The 18793-nt window shown below is 44.1% G+C and overlaps 1 protein-coding gene across 1 annotated transcript in view; it reads left to right on the forward strand.

The window, feature by feature from the left end:
* Positions 1 to 18793, forward strand: part of GABBR2 (gamma-aminobutyric acid type B receptor subunit 2) — a 447064-nt gene that overhangs the window by 245084 nt on the left and 183187 nt on the right. Inside the window, exons 9-10 of the mRNA XM_084850624.1 lie at positions 11205 to 11285; positions 14894 to 15044. Of these exons, the coding sequence (XP_084706750.1) occupies positions 11205 to 11285; positions 14894 to 15044 (232 nt within the window). The remainder of the gene's footprint in view (positions 1 to 11204; positions 11286 to 14893; positions 15045 to 18793) is intronic.

The following is an 18793-nucleotide window of genomic DNA, read 5'->3' on the forward strand; positions in this document are numbered from 1 at the left end:
TTTAGCTGTTCTTCTGTGCTCAAAATTCAAGTTTTAGTATTGTCCGCAGCATATTTCTGTGTGATTTGCAAGTTGACGCAGGTGGGGAAAGTTACAATTTTTAACATGGGAATAATGTGCAGGAGTGTTTCCACTACCCAAAAAGCACCTCTGAGATTGGTAATGATCCTAAAGTAGTTCAGTAGAAAACTAGAAGACTTGGAGTCTCAAGTTAAAAAGAATAGGTATGTGTTTCTTATGATTATAGTAAGTTGCATCCATTCTTTACTTAGATTCCACTATATTAATGTTTCATTAGTTTTATTGAGAAGCGTGCTATGGTCCATGGGGTCACGAAGAGTCGGACACGACTCAACAACAACAACAACAACAACAATTTTCCAAAAACTGCAACAATAACTTATAGTATCTGAAACAGTATCTCTCTGCTATAGTCCATAAGGAGAGCCTTGCTGGATCAGACTAAAGGCCTTTCTAGTCGAGCATCTTGTTTCGCACAGTGGCCAACCAGATGCTTCAGGGAAGCCCTCAAGCAGGAACTGAGGGCCATAGCCCTCTCCTGCTGCTGTTCCCCAGCAACTGGTATTCAGAAGTATGCTGCTACTGGTCCTGGAGGTAGCATATAACCATCATGATTAGTTGCCATTGAAAGTCTTACCTTCCGTGAATTTGTCTAAGCCCCTTTTAAAGGCATTGTGGTTAGTGGCCATCACCACATTTTGTGGTGTCCTTAGACATGCCCCTGCAGTTCTGACGTCTTAAAACTCATCTCTTCACACAGACTTTCCCTGAATCATAACTCAGCCAGCTATGGTTTGTAGCACATAGTAGAGTGTGCAGTTTTACTGTTGATTAATTTTGTATTGTGTGTTTTATTGTTATATTTTATTGTTCACCACTTTGATACCTCTGTGGAAAGCAGTATATAAATTTGAGTAATAAATAAATAATTTTCAAAACTAAACAGCCCCAAACGTTTTTACAGGGTAGCTGCTCCAGCACTCTGATCATTTTGCTTGCCCTTTTCTGCACCTTTTCCAGCTCTACAATACCTTTTTTGAGATGCCATGATCAGAACTGTATACAGCATTCTAAGTGTGGTCACACTGTAGATTTGTATAAAGACATTATTACATTAGCACTTTTTGTTTTGCTCCATTTCCTAATGATTCCCAATATGGAATTCACCCTTCTCACAACTGCCACATACCAGGTCAACATTTTATTTAATGACATTTATTGGATGCCTACAACCCCCCCTCCAACAAACATTTTTAGTGAAGTTTATGAGAATTTTACAAAATGTACCAGTCAGTTACTTACCAGCTTACTCCCAACTATCAGTGCATATGAGTGTCAAGGTTCCACTTATGACCTGGACCCCCTGAACAACTCATTAAGGATCTTTTGCCTCCTTAAGAATCCCACGTTCCTTCTTTTAAACTTCCCTTCCCAGTAACATAGGTTTTAGGCTGGAGATGTGGGGTGACTTACACTCTAGACACAGGGTTTAACCACAGCAGTTTACTGGTAAATTTATTTATTTATTTATTTCTATACTGCCCAATAGCCGACGCTCTCTGGGCGGTTCACAAAATTAAAACCAAAGAGCACACAATAAAACAATATAAAATATATAAAACATTAAAACCACAGTATAACAATACAACCAGACTAAAACCTAGCAGCAATGCAGGGATTTAAAATACAGATTTAAAACACCAAAGCTAAAGTCTAGAAAGCTAAAATGCCTGGGAAAATAAAAAGCTCTTCACCTGGCGCCGGAAAGAATAAAGTGTAGGTGCCAGGCGAACCTCACTAGGGAGCTCATTCCACAGCCGGGGTGCCACAGCAGAAAAAGCCCTCCTCCTAGTAGCCACCCACCCCACTTCCTTTGGCAGGGGCTCAGGAGAAGGGCTGCTGAGGATGATCTTAAGGTCTGAGAAGGCACATATGGGAGGAGGCGATCCTTCAGAAAACCTGGCCCCAAGCTGTTAAGGGCTTTGAATGTTAATACCAGCATTTTGAATCGGGCCTGTAAATGGACTGGCAGCCAGTGCAGCTGGAAAAGTACTGGCATAATATGAGCTCACTGGCCAGTCCCTGTTAACAATCTTGCTGCCCTATGTTGGACCAGCTGAAGTTTTCCAGACCGTTTTCAAAGGCAGCCCCACATATAACGCATTGCAGTAATTCAGATGAGAAGTTATCAGAGCATGGATAACTGTAGCTAGGCCATCTCTGTCCAGATAAGGGCATAGTTGGTATACCAGTCTAAGCTGATAAAAAGTGCTCCATGCCACTGAGTTCACCTGTGCCTCAAGTGACAGTTCTGGATCCAAGAGCACCCCCAAACTACGAATGTGATCCTTTAGGGGGAGTGCAACCCCCTCCAGAACTGGTTGAATATCACCTAGCCAGGCAGACAAACCACCCACTAACAGTACCTCTGTCTTGTCTGGATTGAGTTTCAGTTTATTGGCCCTCATCCAGTCCATTACCATGCCCAGGCACTGATTCAGAACAGCCACTGCTTCACCTGGGTTTGATGAGAAAGAGAGGTAGAGCTGGGTGTCATCCGTATATTGATGGCACTTCAGCTCACACTCTTGATAACCTCCCCCAGCGGTTTCATGTAGATGTTAAACAGCATGGGGAATAAAATAGAGTCCTGTGGAAACCCATGGCATAATTGCCATGGCACAGAGCAATAATCCCCCAGCACCACCTTCTGGAATCGGCCATCCAAGTAGGAGCGGAACCGCTGCAGTGCGGTGCTGCTAACTCCCAGCCCAGACAACCTATCCAGAAAGATACCGTGGTCGATGGTATCGAAAGCTGCTAGAGGTCCAGGAGAATCAACAGGGTCGCACTCCCCCTGTCCCTCTCCCGGCAGAGGTCATCCCACAGGGTGACCAAGGCAGTTTCTCTTCCAAAAACAGGCCTAAAGCCTGATTGAAATGGATCTGGATAATCCATTAAATTCAAGAGTGCCTGGAGCTATCCTGCAACCACCCGCTCAAGCACTTTGCCCAGGAAGGGGATGTTGGCCACTGGCCTATAATTGTTAACATCCTCTGGGTCCAGGTTAGGCTTTTTCAGGAGTAGTCTGATTACCGCCTCTTTTAAAGCGGCCGGCACCACTCCCTCTCTCAAGGAGGAATTTACAACCTCCTGGACCCAGCCAGACATCCCCTCCTTGTTTGATTTAATAAGATATGAAAGTCAAGGATCAAGCACACAAGTGGTTGATCGGAATTGGCCAAGCACCTTGTCCGCATCCTCAGGCCTCAATAACTGAAACTCATCCAATAGAACTGGACAAGATGGTGCTCTGAATGCCTCTACCAATGGCTTAAATTAAAGCAAACAAATTACAGTTAAAGGCATTTACACAACAGAGCTGATTGATACAAAAGGCACTAAAATAAAATAAAAGTTGCAAAACACAAGTCTCCTTACCCTAGCTGTCCTTAGACTTTTCTAGGCTGCTTCTTTCTGCTCACTCGTCAGACTCTGCTCTCACTTCAGGCTCTGGCTGTATCTGCTCATACTGTCTCTCTCCCTCTCTTTATAGACCCTCCTCCCTCAGAACCAAAAGTACTTCAACCCTGAAGAAATTCAACTTAAGTGGAGAAATGAAACTGACACTTAACTGGAGAAATGAAAGTACTCCTCTCAGGGTTACCCCCTCCCAACAGAAAACTCCAGGCCTCTAAGCCTGACCCTTTTTCCCTTTACATTGGTAGGGAAATGTAACTCAGACTTTCACAATGAGAATTTAAGATTTTCCCCTCAATGTGCATCACCAAGAGAATCCAACCAAATACATTAAACACCCACTGGAGTAAATAAGATGAACCAGCAAAAACAAAATAAAAGCCCCTTCACATGTAAATAATGTGAAGGGGTGTATTGCCCCTACAGTAGGCTTCAAACTCTTAATTTAGAGGTGCCAAGATAGTGATAAATCAGATCCAAGTTTACTTACAAGGAGATACTTTATTGAGTACAATCAGCACACAGATGTACCCAAGGGTTGTATCAGGCAGCTTCTCTGAACCCAGAGCCAAGGGGTACAATGGGTCTTATACTATACATGTTAGCAGTGAGGCAGCATGACAGCAGCAACTGTTAATTAGCATCCATCTACCACTTCCCCATCATAGACCAGCAGTGCTTGTTCAGAAGGAAAACAATCTGAACTTTCCTACTACAGACACCTGGTTGCTTTAAGGCAAACAAGCTTCACTTTCCAGGGGCGTCCTGAGAAGGCCCTCTAGCTCATTAGTCTGGAATGTGCTTGAGGCTGCACCTTCAGCCTTATCGCTCTTTGACTCATCCTGGTAAATCAAGAGGCCTGTTAGGGAAAACAGCAGCCTTCTGAACCAAAGTCAGAGAGCATTATGGGGCATCTAAGCCCCTCTAAAACTACTAAAAGCTTGGTTCAGGCCTGGGGCCTTAAAGGGGGCATCATGCAATTAATGGAAGTGCAGCTACACTGGTCATCCCACTCTGGGCATTGGGCATACTGTGGCACTTGCCCCAGATGTCTGTCAGGCTTAGCCCAGGTGCTCTGGGCCCTGTGACCTAAGAGCAAGAGTCAGATTCAGAGATGGATCAGGATGATTTAGAACCTGCTCAAGCTGTGAACTGTAAGGAAGCTGGGAGCTCATTTCTGCCTCTGTTCCCAGCAGAACTGGCTGATTCTCCTTATCAGCCACAACCAGAGACAGCCTTGAGAGTGCCCCCAGATTTATAACAAGCTGAAAGTTTTCCTGTGGGAACCAAGGAGGCCATAGACTCAGTCGAGGAGGGGGACCAGGGGTTGTCTCCAGAATTAAGATGTCAACAAAAGAGGGCACAGCAGAGACTCCCCATGAGGCCGAGTTCACACCCACAGATGAGATCTTCCTATAGATATAGGTGGACTGACAAGGAATTCAGCCCTGCCTCTGTTTAAAAGCCACAGAGCTATTTCTGAAAACCATGTCTTCATTACTCAAAAAACCACCTTGCCCAGACTGATCCTGAACCCTGAACTCTTATCTGCCTCGAATCCTTTGCCTTTGGGTACTCTGACTTGGGATATATATAGCTGGACCTAGAACTCTGTATTTGACTCTGTGAGGACTATTTGCCTTGGAATTTCCTTTTGACCTTTATCGTGCTTGCTTAAGGACCAACTGTTTTATTGGAACTATAAACTGTGTGAAGAACTGTGCCATGAACTCTTCCTGTGTAGCTGACTTGCTCCAGTAAAACTGAGTTCATTGTTTATTTAAACCTGTCTCGATCTGTGATGATTTTATAGGAGCTGAGCCTGACAATGGCCATGCATTGGTGTGGACAGTCTCCAGTGTAGAAGCCTATAACAATAACAATGAAATGGAGGTTTTCCTTCTTCATAACCTGGCATACCTAATAATATCCATGTGTAGGGCTTTCCCACTGATAATGGGAGGTTGGAAGGGGTCCCTTCCCCTCCCCAGCGGCCCTCCACAATTACTTCTGCTGCCTCAGCCTCTGCCATTCTTTCATTCCCAGGTGGAGTAGATTGCTGCCTGCCCACAATGACCACCCTGCTTTGCTAGAGGTCAGTGTCATGTGGGGATATCTCACCACAGTCAGGGACTTTGCTCCTGGAGACACTGGGCTTCTGGGGAACGGACTCCTGGCTAAAGAGGAAACAGATGCACTGCTATAGGTAGACTTGCCAGCCCCAGCCGTGCTCTGAATGGTCCTGCAAGGAATCTGGTGATAGTACTGGGCTGGCCTTTCCTGCTCGAACAGTGAACATCACAACTGCAGTTTCCGTGGTCTCTGAATCTCCTCAGCCTTTTTTGAAAAGATGTCTCTCTTTCTGAAGTTGAAAAATAAGAAGTATGGCAGAGTTCCACCAACAGCTTATTCATTGGAACTAGGCAGGACTGGAACTTGGAGGGGGTTCTTTCCCTCACAAGAAAGTGCATACAAGTTTGAAAGTGCATACAAGAGAAGACTGAGGGGAGATATGATAGCACTCTTCAAGTACTTGAAAGGTTGTCACAGAGAAGAAGGCCAGGATCTCTTCTTGATCATCCCAGAGTGCAGGACACGGAATAATGGGCTCAAGTTACAGGAAGCCAGATTCCGACTGAACATCAGGAAAAACTTCCTGAGTGTCAGAGCAATACGGCAATGGAACCAATTACCTGGGGAGGTGGTGGGCTCTCCCACACTGGAGGCCTTCAAGACGAGGCTGGACAGCCATTTGTCAGGGATACTCTGACTTGGATTCCTGCATTGAGCAGGGGGTTGGACTCGATGGCCTTGTAGGCCCCTTCCAACCCTACTATTCTATGATTCTATGATTTGCATAAGCCCTGCCTTTAGGAGCAGGTGAGAGGAGCAACCTATTCAAGGATGCCCTCCTCTACTGAAGGAAAGGGGATACAATCTCTTATGCTGTATAGTCCAACTAACGAAAACTTTTGGGTCTGCTTTTTCCAACTGAAATCAATGGGACTCAGACGTGCTTAATTTTGTCCAAATTGTGGCCTTGCATTTAAAGTTGAAATTTACATATGCCTTTCAGTATAGTAATGTGATTCCAGTATGCAGCTGCAGGGGGTTGTTAATTCTTCTCCCATCCTCAGGTAATGCTAGGAAGTATGGGTACTTAATTACAGTAAGAACCGAGTGCATTAAGCTTTTTGCAAAGATATTAAACAGAAATATTGAGTTCTTGCCTCCCCCCACCCCCTGTGTCATGATTGACAGTGTTACCCTCTTTATCTAGTAACTGGCTCCTTAAAGAACTTTATTTAGTCTTGATATGCTTAAAGGTTTCTTATTATTCTTTACTCTGTTGGCCACAGATGACTCATTGATATCTTTAGTTCCTTTTATCAGTTGCCTGGCAGGTAGGAAATGCAATTTTACCCATTTTTATCATGCATAATTTTTCTCCCTTTGTAGTATTATTTATACGTTACCTAGGATTTTTTTCTTAGCCAGAGCGATTGAAGAAATTAATAACATCTGTTAAGTCTCAGTTTTATTATCCTGAAGAAGAATTCACTGCCCTGCAAATAAGTTAAACTTTCCCCACTGGCCTGTGGTTCCTGCTCTTGGTTGTAGAACAGTGCCAATTGATGTATATATTCCCTGCAACACCCTAACCCACCCACCCCAATCATCTTCATTGGTGGCATTGGCATCCCCCCTATTAGCAAACTTGGGTGCCTATAATTTTGGCAGCCAAACAAGGTCATCCCAAAATAAGATAGTGGTTTTTGCATATTTGGGGGCTCCCTGAGTATGTGGTATATGTTTGTAAATTAAAAGAAAAAAAAAGTTGACCCACCCTTACTATAAAATGTCTCTTTGAGCTGCTAGGAAATACAGAATGTTGGGGCCATAGAGATTTTAAAAAATAACTCATCTCATTGTCTGAAGAGGGTACTTCTGAATTCACACTGAATGAAAAAACCCAGGAACATCTGTCTTTGCTACTACTTTTGTTCCTACCGTGTTTAATATGCACACACTGCTGCTCAATCACAGATATGCTAAAATCCTGGATTTCTCCATTCTTTTCTATGGGAGCTCTCACATCTGACCTGGAAGAGAAAAAAGAGGATTCTATAGGAACTGGAAGTTGGGGATAGATTGTAAGTTTAGTAATTAATGCTACGTTGAAGGCAGTCAAGCCATGGAACGTTTTAAGGTGTGAACTGGGTGAAAGCAAAGGAAAATGGGAAGGGGAAAGTTGGCTTACTTAAACCCAGCTTATACTATTTTAGCATTAAGGCTGGGAAAGGGGGGATATGCACCCTGAGGTTAAACTCCTTCCCTATCTGTATATCAAGTAAAATGTTCAGGGCTTGTAACACAGGGGGCAAGGTTTCAAAAGCTTGGGACTGAAAAATAGGTTTCCCCTGCAAGCCCCAGACAGCACTACAAGGCCCCTGTGCTAGGATGGAGCCCTGAACAGGAACACTCCTTTTAGGGGCTGGGGATACACTGCAGCATTTGTAATGGGGCTCCACTTGTTAGCCTAGGTTCCTGCTGGTCACAGCTCATAACTGAAGAACATTTTTTTCATTGGATTAAAATTGGACACTTCACTCTTTTATACCTGGAAAGGGTTACATTTAGTGTGAAAGGGTAAGGATGACCTGCCCTCAGAGGATCTCACCTGCTATTTTTCTATGCAAGTCACTGTGTTGAGCATTCCACTTGAATGGAAGAAGGCACGCCCAGAGCAATGACTCACGGCAGAGAAACCATGGGCAGCCTCCTGCCCCATCTTTACATTTTGTGATTGAATGTTCCAAAACCACCCCTGATTTGAAGGAGACAAAACCAGAGCACTGTGACTCACAGAGACACAACATACAGCCTATTCTATGGACAGATGCTATTGGCTCACTATAACCTTGTAATTAATTAAATTCATACAGCAAATTAGCAGTTCTCTTGCTAATAGTATGTCTCAACACACAATCTGGGAATGACTGCTGAATCCACACTATATTGGTTTTAAACCATTTTAGCAGTGATGGATTCCCACAAATAATCTTGGGAACGGAAGCTTGATGAGATGAGGAGAATCCTGTTACACGTTCTTACCCATCCACCCACCAGGCATATCTCACAGGTTCCCTTGGAAGGGAGAAGACTGTTAAACCCACTAAAGTCTTTCAGTTTCTAATATCAGGTTTGCAATTACTGTTAACTATCCTGCTTCTGAAAAGCCATATTTTTCCATTCTCAGTCTCTCTGAATAATACCTTTGTATACATGCTACAAAATAAATAAACTCTAATGAAATTGTAAATGAAACAGTTATCTAATTGGGACCTTAATCTTGCATTGAGGATTCAGATGGTAAGGTGTTATTTGTTTTCAATATTATCTTATGGAGTGGAAGCTTGGATACTTAAGAAGAACAATCTGAGGAAAACTGAACCCTTTGAAATGTGGATATATTGACGCATGTTGAAAATACTGTGGACTGATCAAGTACAAATGAGAACGTACTATGTGAAAGTAAGCAAACAAACAAAACTAATAAATATCAAGAGAATAAAATTACAATACTTTGGTCATATTATCCGAGATGAAAATAAACTACAACTTATTATGCAAGGGAAAATTGAAGGAAAAAGATCAATGGGAAGAAGATGAACATCATGGTTAAAGCATCTGAGGCAATGGTTTAGCTATACTTCTATACAATTATTCAGAGCAGCGGCATCAAAAACCAAAATAGCTACAATGATCACGGTAATGCGTTCTGCGTGGGGTTACCCTTGAAGATGGTTCGTCAGCTCCAGCTGGTACAGAATACAGCGGCTTGCCAGATTAAAGGCAGCCACTGGCGTGATCACATCACTCCGGTGCTGAAGGAGTTGCACTAGTTACCAGTTGTTTCCCGGTGCCAAATTCAAGGTGTTGGTTTTGACCTTTAAAACCCTATATGGTTCCGGCCCAGCCTATCTTAAGGAGCGCCTCCAGCAACACCAGACAGGCCACTTAACAAGATCAGCCTCTGATGGCCTTCTCTCTGTCCCATCAGCCAGGACATCAGCTAGGCTGGTGAGGACGAGGGAGAGGGCCTTCTCTGTGGTGGCCCCCACTCTGTGGAACTCCCTCCCTAGGGAATTCCGCCATGCTCCTTCTTTAATGAGCTTCCGCCACGCATTAAAAACGTGGTTGTTCAGGCAGGCATTTGGGGTGGGTTAGGGTATTTTTAGAAATATGATGTTTTAAAGTAGAATTTTATTGTTTTAAAACTGTTGTATTGCTGTACATCGCCCAGAGTGGCCGGGTGACCGGCCAGATGGACGATTAAGAAATTCAATAAACTAACTAACTAACCTCCGATAGGATATGGCACCTTAAGAATAAGAAATAAATTGTGTGAATGCTGGAGAAGTATTCAGTGCTTCCAAACGTGCAATTGTGCTTCTGAGCACCTACCATATATAGTGCAACTCCTGTGTAGCTAGATATGCCATACCCCAAACCTTCAGGAACTGCTTCCAATGCAGCACAAGGAGTTCAAGTCAGAGGATAAAATAGTGTGGCCAAAAAAGAGGGAAATGCATATCCTCAAAAGAAAAGGGGACATAGATTTGCATGAAATTTGCATATGCTGTTTTGTGTGTATAGAAGCAAATTTAGAAATACTGTAGTTTAACAAGAAATGCATCTCATCATAGTGAGAGAGAGTGTGATCAGGTGACCTGCATGGCTGCTTAGTCTACTGTCCAAGTGCAAACTGTTGATGACCATTCAAGGCACTTGCTCTGCCTTCTTTATCTTTAAACATGGACTGTACAGCCCCTCAAACAGAGGACACCTTCAAATAGAAGACTGTCCTTTTACATATCTCTAAGTAGAGGATGGTCCTTTGTAATGTAGGATACATGGCTACCCTAGGAGAAAAATGGGGAAGCCTTAGCATGTACTCAGGAGTGCCTATATTCACCAAATGGGTTTCTCTGAATCAGCCTTCCCTAACTTGGTGCCCTCCAGTTGTTTGGGACCACAATTCCCAGCATTCCTGTCCATTTGACTTGTTGGCTGTGGCTGATGGGAGCTGAAACAGCTGGAGGGTTGAGGAAGGCTGCTCTGAATTCTAGTCCTTCAGATAGGTGGAGCTGCGGGTTTAGCTTCCAGGCCATCTTTGACTGTTTGTTTTGCACTTCATTCCTTCTTGCTGCTTTAGAACCCTGCCTCTTTTTTTTGCCTAATCTTCTTGGAAACCTCATCTTGGAGAGCTGAATTCATTGTCAAAGCTGCTACTTGGAGTTCTGGACCTGACTTGGTTGCATGCTGGGAGTTGTTGGGTGCAGGCCTTTGTTTCTGGGACACACTCCAGTCCATGGCTCTCGTGTTGAGTCCTGACAGCATTCCCCTGACAATGGGGAAAAAAGTATTAATTCATAGCTGGAGTAATTTTAGATAATGTTTGGAGACAACTTAGGCTTTGTAATGTTTTGCATTGTAGTAACAGTAAAATATGGTACCAGTGATGCTTCTAAATGTTGCCATAGCTCAGGTTCCATTTAGCTTCTGTGAGTCATTTCATATGCTACCTTGACTGTAAGTATAGCAACAACAGGAGAGGCAGAAAGGTAAATATAGCAGCTACTAGAAATGAAGAACATGTGAACTGACATAAACAATTCCATTTGCTTGTTTCTCTGCAGACAAAAAGGAAGTGAAGGTGGGAGAATATAATGCTATACTTGATTCACTGGAAATCATCAACAACTCCATCAAGTTCCACGGTAAGGGAGGAATATAGCAGAGGGCACAGGAATGGAATAGATTTCTGTATAATATTTAGGGCACATGCAGTGCAACAAATAGAGATGTTTCAGCACTACTGCAGGAGGTGGGGGAAAGTGGGTAAAATAAGCAATTGACTGTGGCTTGGAGTGAGAGATGAGTAAAGGCTTCTCCAGAGGAAAGCTCTGCGCACCCCAGCTTTCCCCCATTATATATGTGGGCAGAAACATTGATCATGCACGTGAGTGGTAAAAGTGTGTGTGGGGGAAATCTATAAGTACATATAGTATAATCTTGGTATTGTAGGCCTTCTCTTCTCCTCTTTAACTATTCCTGTACTCTCCCAGGGGTCCAGAAGGCAGTCTGTAAATTTGGGATAGTACCACCTCCTGTTCAGAAGGCAAGGAGTTCCATGAATTTTTTACAGGATCCAGGAATTTTTTCTGGAGCTCTTCAGTGTTCTATCTTCGGCAGAGTTTTAAGTCCCCTTTTATTTTTATCTTATTCCTTCTAGCTTCTTCTTCCCATTGCCCTTCCCCTAGTATATGGTTGGGGCTTTGAGATGCCAGCTAAAGCAGTATGAATTTCCACCACCACTTTGCTGTCCACCAGGAATATGTACCATTGGGCATGGTGAATCTCTTCACGCTAGAGTCCAACATTCAAAGAAGATTTGTAAGTGCCCTACAGCACAGATGGAGAACCTCTGGCCTGCTAAGTTTGGCCCACCAGGCCTCCCTATTGGGCCCCCAAAGGCCTCCAGAGAGGCCCTCCCTGAAGCCCCGCCCCCTCAGAGAAGAGAGTGGAGACAGGAGAGTGGCTTCTGACTGAGCCATGGCTTCCTTGAGGCTCCACCTCATCTTTCGCCTGCCTGGGAAACAGGAAGGGAGTGAAGCTGGCTCAGGACTTCTGCCCCTGATTGACACTGAAGTTCATTGTATGCTGGACTCCTTGGCTAAACCTCAATTAAAATGGTTGCAGTTGTGTATGAACTGCAGAATTCATGGTACATTGAGAAAAAAAGCAGTAATTTAAATCCATTGAATATTTATCTTTTCCCTGGTACATTGCTAAACCCGACCATAATATGTAGCCTCATTAAAAAACATTCCCATCATCTTCTGACTTGTGCAACCAGGACTTATTCTTTTTGGGCTAAGAGTTTATTCCACTGAATTTCAAATGTTGCTGCTCTTGCGACAGCATTCATGACCTTGTGACAGCACCCAGCTGCTGTAAGCTTGACTTTGCTTAGAGCTGCCATTTCCAATACTGTAAGAAATGCTTAACATTTGTATAGTACTTTAAAGTGTGCAGAGTGCTTTGCATACATTTGCTTAGTAATCTTACCAGGATTAGTGTGATTTCCTTACCCTGTATGGGTCGTTTAATAATATCTGCTTTCCCCTCACTATGGCTGTGTTTCCACCAGCGATTTACTCCAACCTGGCTGTGCAGTGAGGTCTCTGTGTTTCCATGATGTCATGGCCAATCAGCCCCAGACCCGCATTTTATCGCGGAAAAACCGCTTCTTCTGAGACTGGTTATAGTCCAACTTTTCCTGCGTTCTTCGGCTCCATTACTGAGCTGTTTCCACAACTGCACTGGATTCAGTATCATAGTCCTGCATCTGGGGCATGTAGCCCAGCCCTTGTGGGTGTGTCACTCACCTGCCCCTGTCCTTACCTGAAGCAGCTGCATGTGAAGGAGAGGGGGAGATGCTGGAGGGAGCAGTCAGGCGGAGATGAAGAGATGCACACATAAGCAGCCCTGGCATACAAGTGCAGTGTCCACCCACCCTTGGTATCCCTATGAAGTTCCCAGTCAAGGTGGTGGCAGGGAAATCAGGAGAGCCGCAAAGATGGCTTCACAGAGCGTACATATAAGTCACTTTAAGTCACATCCCCACTTTAGGGGAAGAAAGGGTTTAAAAGGGGAGGAGACAGCTTTTTCGTTCCTTCCTTAAAATGAAAGTGTGCTTTAAAACTCACTTTAAAGGAAAACAAAAGGGCTGGAGCAGAGCAGAAGCAAGAGGGGGGAGCGAGGGAGGCAGAGATGAAGAGATGCACAACTAGTATATCATCCACTGGCTCTGTTTGCCATTTTCTCCCTGTTTATTTCCCCTTTAGCTCTTTGTCCCACTTTGTGTGGGCATGTGCTAGGGGATGTTACTTCTGAGTAAACTCACTGGCTGTACAGCTTTCCTTTCCTGGGAGTAAGTGCAATTGAAATCTGTGTGGCTTGCTTCTGAGTAGGCATGCATAGGAGTGCATCCCTTCTGCATTTACTTGGGGTCTCCCTTCTCAGCCAAGCAAGAGAAAGGTTTGACAGTTAGGATTTCAATGGGTATTAAAAGTGCCTTCGACTGGGAAGCCAGCCAGCCCCTACTACTTCTTCTAGCCCACCTTGCAGGGTCATTGGGGAGCCAGAATAAGGGCGGAGAACAACAACAGAGCTGGAGGGGGGAAGCCAGCCACTATCTCTTCTCCTAGCCCACCTTGCAGGGTTGTTGGTAAACCAGAATAAGGGGGAAGAGCAACAATGGGGAGGGGCAGAGAGGCAGCCACTAACTGCAGCGGAGCACAAGGGGACAAGGGCGGGGGAATTGGCAAGAGGAGGAGGTGGGAACACTGATGAGGTAATCAGACCCAACCCAGACTCCACCCAGCCATCAAGAAAATAATTCGATTGGAGCTCAGTGGAAACAGCACAGAGCCCCATGACACAGCGATGATAAGCCAGGTCTTTAAGGACTGTGGAAACAGGAAAAGGAGAAGATGCAATTGGGGAAACGTCACAACAGAGCTGCAAACAAAGTGAAGCCGATAGCGTGGAAACACACCCCACGTTGCAGAGGGGAAACTTGCAGAGGCAAAAACTGAATTAGAGCCCTCCTTGTTCACAATAACACTGGCCTAGGGGCAGAGCTCCTGTGCCTTTGATGGTTGCATAGAAATTGAGGGTCTGGCCCTACTGCCTGGGAATGACATTCAGCTTTCATTGCCAGTTAATAAATCATAGAAACATAGAATAGTAGGGTTGGAAGGGGCCTACAAGGCCATCGAGTGATGGAGTGCATGATTTCATTAGAATAAATACAATATGTATTTAACTATGACCTGGTTATACTTAAGAGCCAGGGCAATTGTCAGCCTCTGAATGAATAAAAAATGAAATGCATGTATGTCCATAAACTACCCAGAATATCTAGGATACATCATTGGCATCTCTCGTGAAAGCATTCCAGGTGGCGATACATATGCTTTTTCTGTATATAAATAATGTACAGCAGTGTTGCTATACTTTATACTATTTTGTAAAATCAAATGACTTTAATAAACACATTTCTTAAAAAAGTATCCCAAAGCTTCTGCCTAAAATCTCAGGGAAGCACTGCCCATCACGGTAGATAGTACTGGACTCACTGGGCCATAGTCTTGATCCAGGATAGAACAGCTCCTTGTAATTTATGCCCTACTTGTAATTCTGTGGAAAGTTAAGACTTGAGCAAGAATAAATGTGTAGAAGTAGGGCAGTAGTAGTTTTGTTTTTGTTGGTTTCTTACTTTATTTGTATGTTAATCCAGTTTTTCTTTCTGACATTTTAGGAAAGGAACCACCAAAGGACAGAACAATTATCCAAAAGCAACTTCGCAAAATCTCCCTGCCTCTCTACAGTATTCTTTCTGCACTCACTATCTTGGGAATGATCATGGCCAGTGCTTTTTTATTCTTTAACATCAAAAACCGAAATCAGAAGTAAGCTTTAGATCAGCGCTGGGAGATCTTTTTTCTGTTGAGGGCTGTGGGTGGGGACAGAGCCAACATAGACAGGGTCACCTCTTTATCTCTCTCTTTCTGCCATCCTCTTTTCTCTCTCCTTTCCTCCCCTCTTCCTCCCCACCCAGATTGCTTTTGCCAAAGGTCTGAACTGATTGCTTGCAGAGGGCTTTTGAAATTAGTCTGAGGGCTGCAGGTTGCCCTCCCCTGCTTTAGGTGGTTACATTTTGTCCTGCTTCCCCTGCTACACCCCACCCCTCCCCGCTTTGCAAGTCCTATGAATCGGTATGGTTAGCATTAAAGAGATCACGTGGTACCAATTTGTAAAGGCAGTGGGCATGATCCAGAGTTAATCACTTCACTTATGTACTTCCGTGTCGGGGAGAGTCCACTCTTAACTGCACTCAGGGGGACTTATTTCCGAGTAAACATTCATAGGAGAGGACTGCATGTCCCTTTGCTTTCAGTGGAAGAATTAAGCACATACTCCAGCTGAAACAAATGTGTCTTAAAAGTGCTTAACTTTGGCTGGATCTTGCCCAATATTTTAAAAAAAAAACTATTCTGCTTAATTGATGTTACTGTATATTATCTTTGTGTTGGAACGTTTTATTAAATCCTTTTATTCTGTTAGATCAAAATTAGTGTTTTCCACTGTGTATTATTAGCATAATCCCCAGCTAATTAAACCACTGTGTAACATAAGGAGTTGCTTTTAGTATAGGAGATCAAAGACATTTAGCCATAATAATGCTAATCTAAACTTATTTATAAAGCAAGGACATATATTTGCATATTTCTACAATTCTGCAGATAAAGCTACTTCAGTTATCCTGCATAACATATTTCATTCTTAGATTGCTTCCAAACAGAGCTATTTCCAAGTGTCCGTGTACTGAAATGGCACACCTAGCACTTACAGGTCACATAGGGACAATCTAGGTAGCTCTTACTTTTTTTTCTGATTCTGATCTCTGTGTGTGCGTGTGTTGTATTCCAGCAATCCTTTTCTTGTTCCAGTCATTTTTCTCATTGTGCATACATTTTAATTCCAATGTATGAGCCTGTGTTTCAGATCATGAATGAACTTATCTTCTTCTAATGTAATGTTTTAGAAATACACCATTTTTAAAAAAACAATGAATATTAATTTTTGTTATCATTGGAGATCATTGATATGGCTTATCAGGGCAAAAGGATGCATTATCCTGATTCTGTTTTTGCCCTCCCAACCTCTTGTACCAGATAGCTATGATGGTGCTGGACTATTTAGAGCAGAGGTGGGGAAACCTGTGGCCCTCCAGAAACAGTTGAGCTACAAATCTCTGACCATTGGCCATGCTGGCTGGGGCTGATGGAAGTTGAGAGTCCAACAACATTTTGAGGGCGAGAAGTTCAGCTCTGACGTAGAGAATGCATACTCTTGTGTGAACTTCTCTGTGGAGCATTACAGGACTTTTTCATTCGGGGCACCATTCTTGTGGAACTCCCCCATTCTGCGAGGCTGTCATTCTTGTGGGAGAATGGGACTGCCATTCTTGTGGAACTCTGTTCTTGTGGAGACAGCAGACAGATAGCAACAGCTGGAACAATTGGAGTCTGGGTAAAGACTCTTTTGAACCATCACCCCCCTCAGATCTCCCAGTTGCTGCTGTCCCAAGAAACAATCCAGAACCTGCAGGGACACAGATGGGCTAGGTAAACCTTACCTCTGTCGAGTAATTATACCTCCTGCCAGGTGAAACTTGGCAGGACACACTTGAGAAAGGGGTACTTATTGAAGGCCTCTTCCAGATGGCAGTTCACTGCCAAACGGGATGACCCCCTTGGGGGGGTGCTCCTTTGGGGTTAACTTTTGGTGTGGCTTGAAGGCAAGGCTACCTTGTTATCCTCTGAGGGAAGTGAGTGAGGCTGCTGAAAAGTTATTTAAGTCTCAAGTCCCTTCTGGGAGGCTTGGTGGCCCTTGGGGAAAAATTCTTGAGAATAAAAGATGTCTGGGCTGTTTTAAAGTTATTTTTTATCTGAACATCGATCTGAGGGATAGGGAGTGGGAGTTGCTGTAGTCGATAGAGATTCCCTCTCCCTCTCCAGACTTCCTGTCCATTTAAGCGCCAATCTTGAGTGTTTGTATGTTGTCTTGGGCACTCAGGACAGATTAGGGATTCTGCTGGTATTCCGCCCCAACCTGAACTGATGGGCATGGTCTCAGATTTGGTGTTAAAACTCCCAGGATGATGGTTCTGGGGCATTTTAACATATATACTGAGATATCCGGGGCAGCTTAGGACTTCGTGGCTGCCATGATAACCATTGGGCTGTCCCTTCATGTTTTCAGCCCAGTACATGTGGCAGAACACACTCTAGATGTGAGGTATGCATTCAGGCAGGAGAATAGTGATCTGGGTGAGGGATTTAATATCCATTACCTTCTCATTTCAAAGTCTAAACCTGCTGAGGTTTAGACTTTCAGTGGCCTTTCCGCTCCACAGATAGTGATCTGAAGGTGGGGGATCTATTAAAATGATCCACCCCAGAGGCTAATGGATTTCAGGGGGCCCTGGGACGTCAAAGTTAGTGCAGTCCCAGGAATTGAAATGTCCAGAACACCATCTAGTCCAGTTGTGTTGGATAAATTTCAGTTGTTCAGGCCTAAGGATGTGGACAAAGTACTTAGTCATGTTTGGCCAACCATTTGTATGCGTGTCCCTTGCCCCTCTTCGCTTATTACATCCAGTAGGGAGAAGATGTCTAGCTGGGTTGTAAATATCTCTTTGAGTGAGTGGGTGATACCAGCCTCTTTAAATGAGGAAGTAGTCAGGCCACTTGTGAAAAAACCTAACCTGGATGCAGAAGATGAAAACAACTGTAGGCCGGTCGCTAATATCCCCTTCCTGGGAAGGTGCTGAAGCATGTGATCACTGATCAACTCCAGGCTCTCTTGCATGAAACTGATCTTCTAGATCAATTTCATTCCAGTTTCAGGCCTGGGTTTGAAATGGAAACTGCCTTGGTCACCCTGTGGAATGACCTGTTTCAAGAGAGGGACTAAAGGATTGTGACCCTGTTGTTCCCTTTGGACCTCTCAGCAGTTTTCGATACCATCAACCATGGTATCCTTCTGGATAGGCTACCTGAGTAGGGATGTGGGGGCAGTTTTGCAGTGGTTCTTCTACTTCGATAGCTGATTCCAGAAGGTGGTGCTGTGCCCTATGGCAATTGTGCTGTGCAATTCCACCAGGCCCTGATTTATCCCCCATCAACATCTACATAAAACCACTGGGAAAGGTAATCCAGGGATGTGGGCTGGGCTGTCACCAATATGTGGATGACACCCAGCTCTGTCTCTCCTTGTCATCTAATACAGGTGAGATAGTTGATGTTCTGAATTAGTACTTGGGCACAGTAATGGGCTGGATGAGGGCCAATAAACTGAGACTCAATCCAGACAAGACAGACATACTGGTGGGTGATTCATCTGGCCGGTTAAGTGGCATTCAACCTTCCTGGAGTGACTTGCACTCTCCCTAAAGGAGCAGATTTGTAGTTTGGGGGTGCGCTTACATCAATCCTTGTCACTAGAGGCACAGGTTACCTCGGTGGCTTGGAACACCTTTTATCAGCTGAGGCTGATATACCAACTACAACTCTACCTGAACAGAGATAGCCTTGTGACAGTTATCTGCACTCTGGTAACCTTCCATGTGGATTATTGCAATGCATTATATATG

This window comes from Heloderma suspectum, chromosome 4, assembly GCF_057233095.1.
Source record: "Heloderma suspectum isolate Gila_16-S chromosome 4, 16-S_ref, whole genome shotgun sequence".
NCBI lineage: Eukaryota > Metazoa > Chordata > Lepidosauria > Squamata > Helodermatidae > Heloderma > Heloderma suspectum.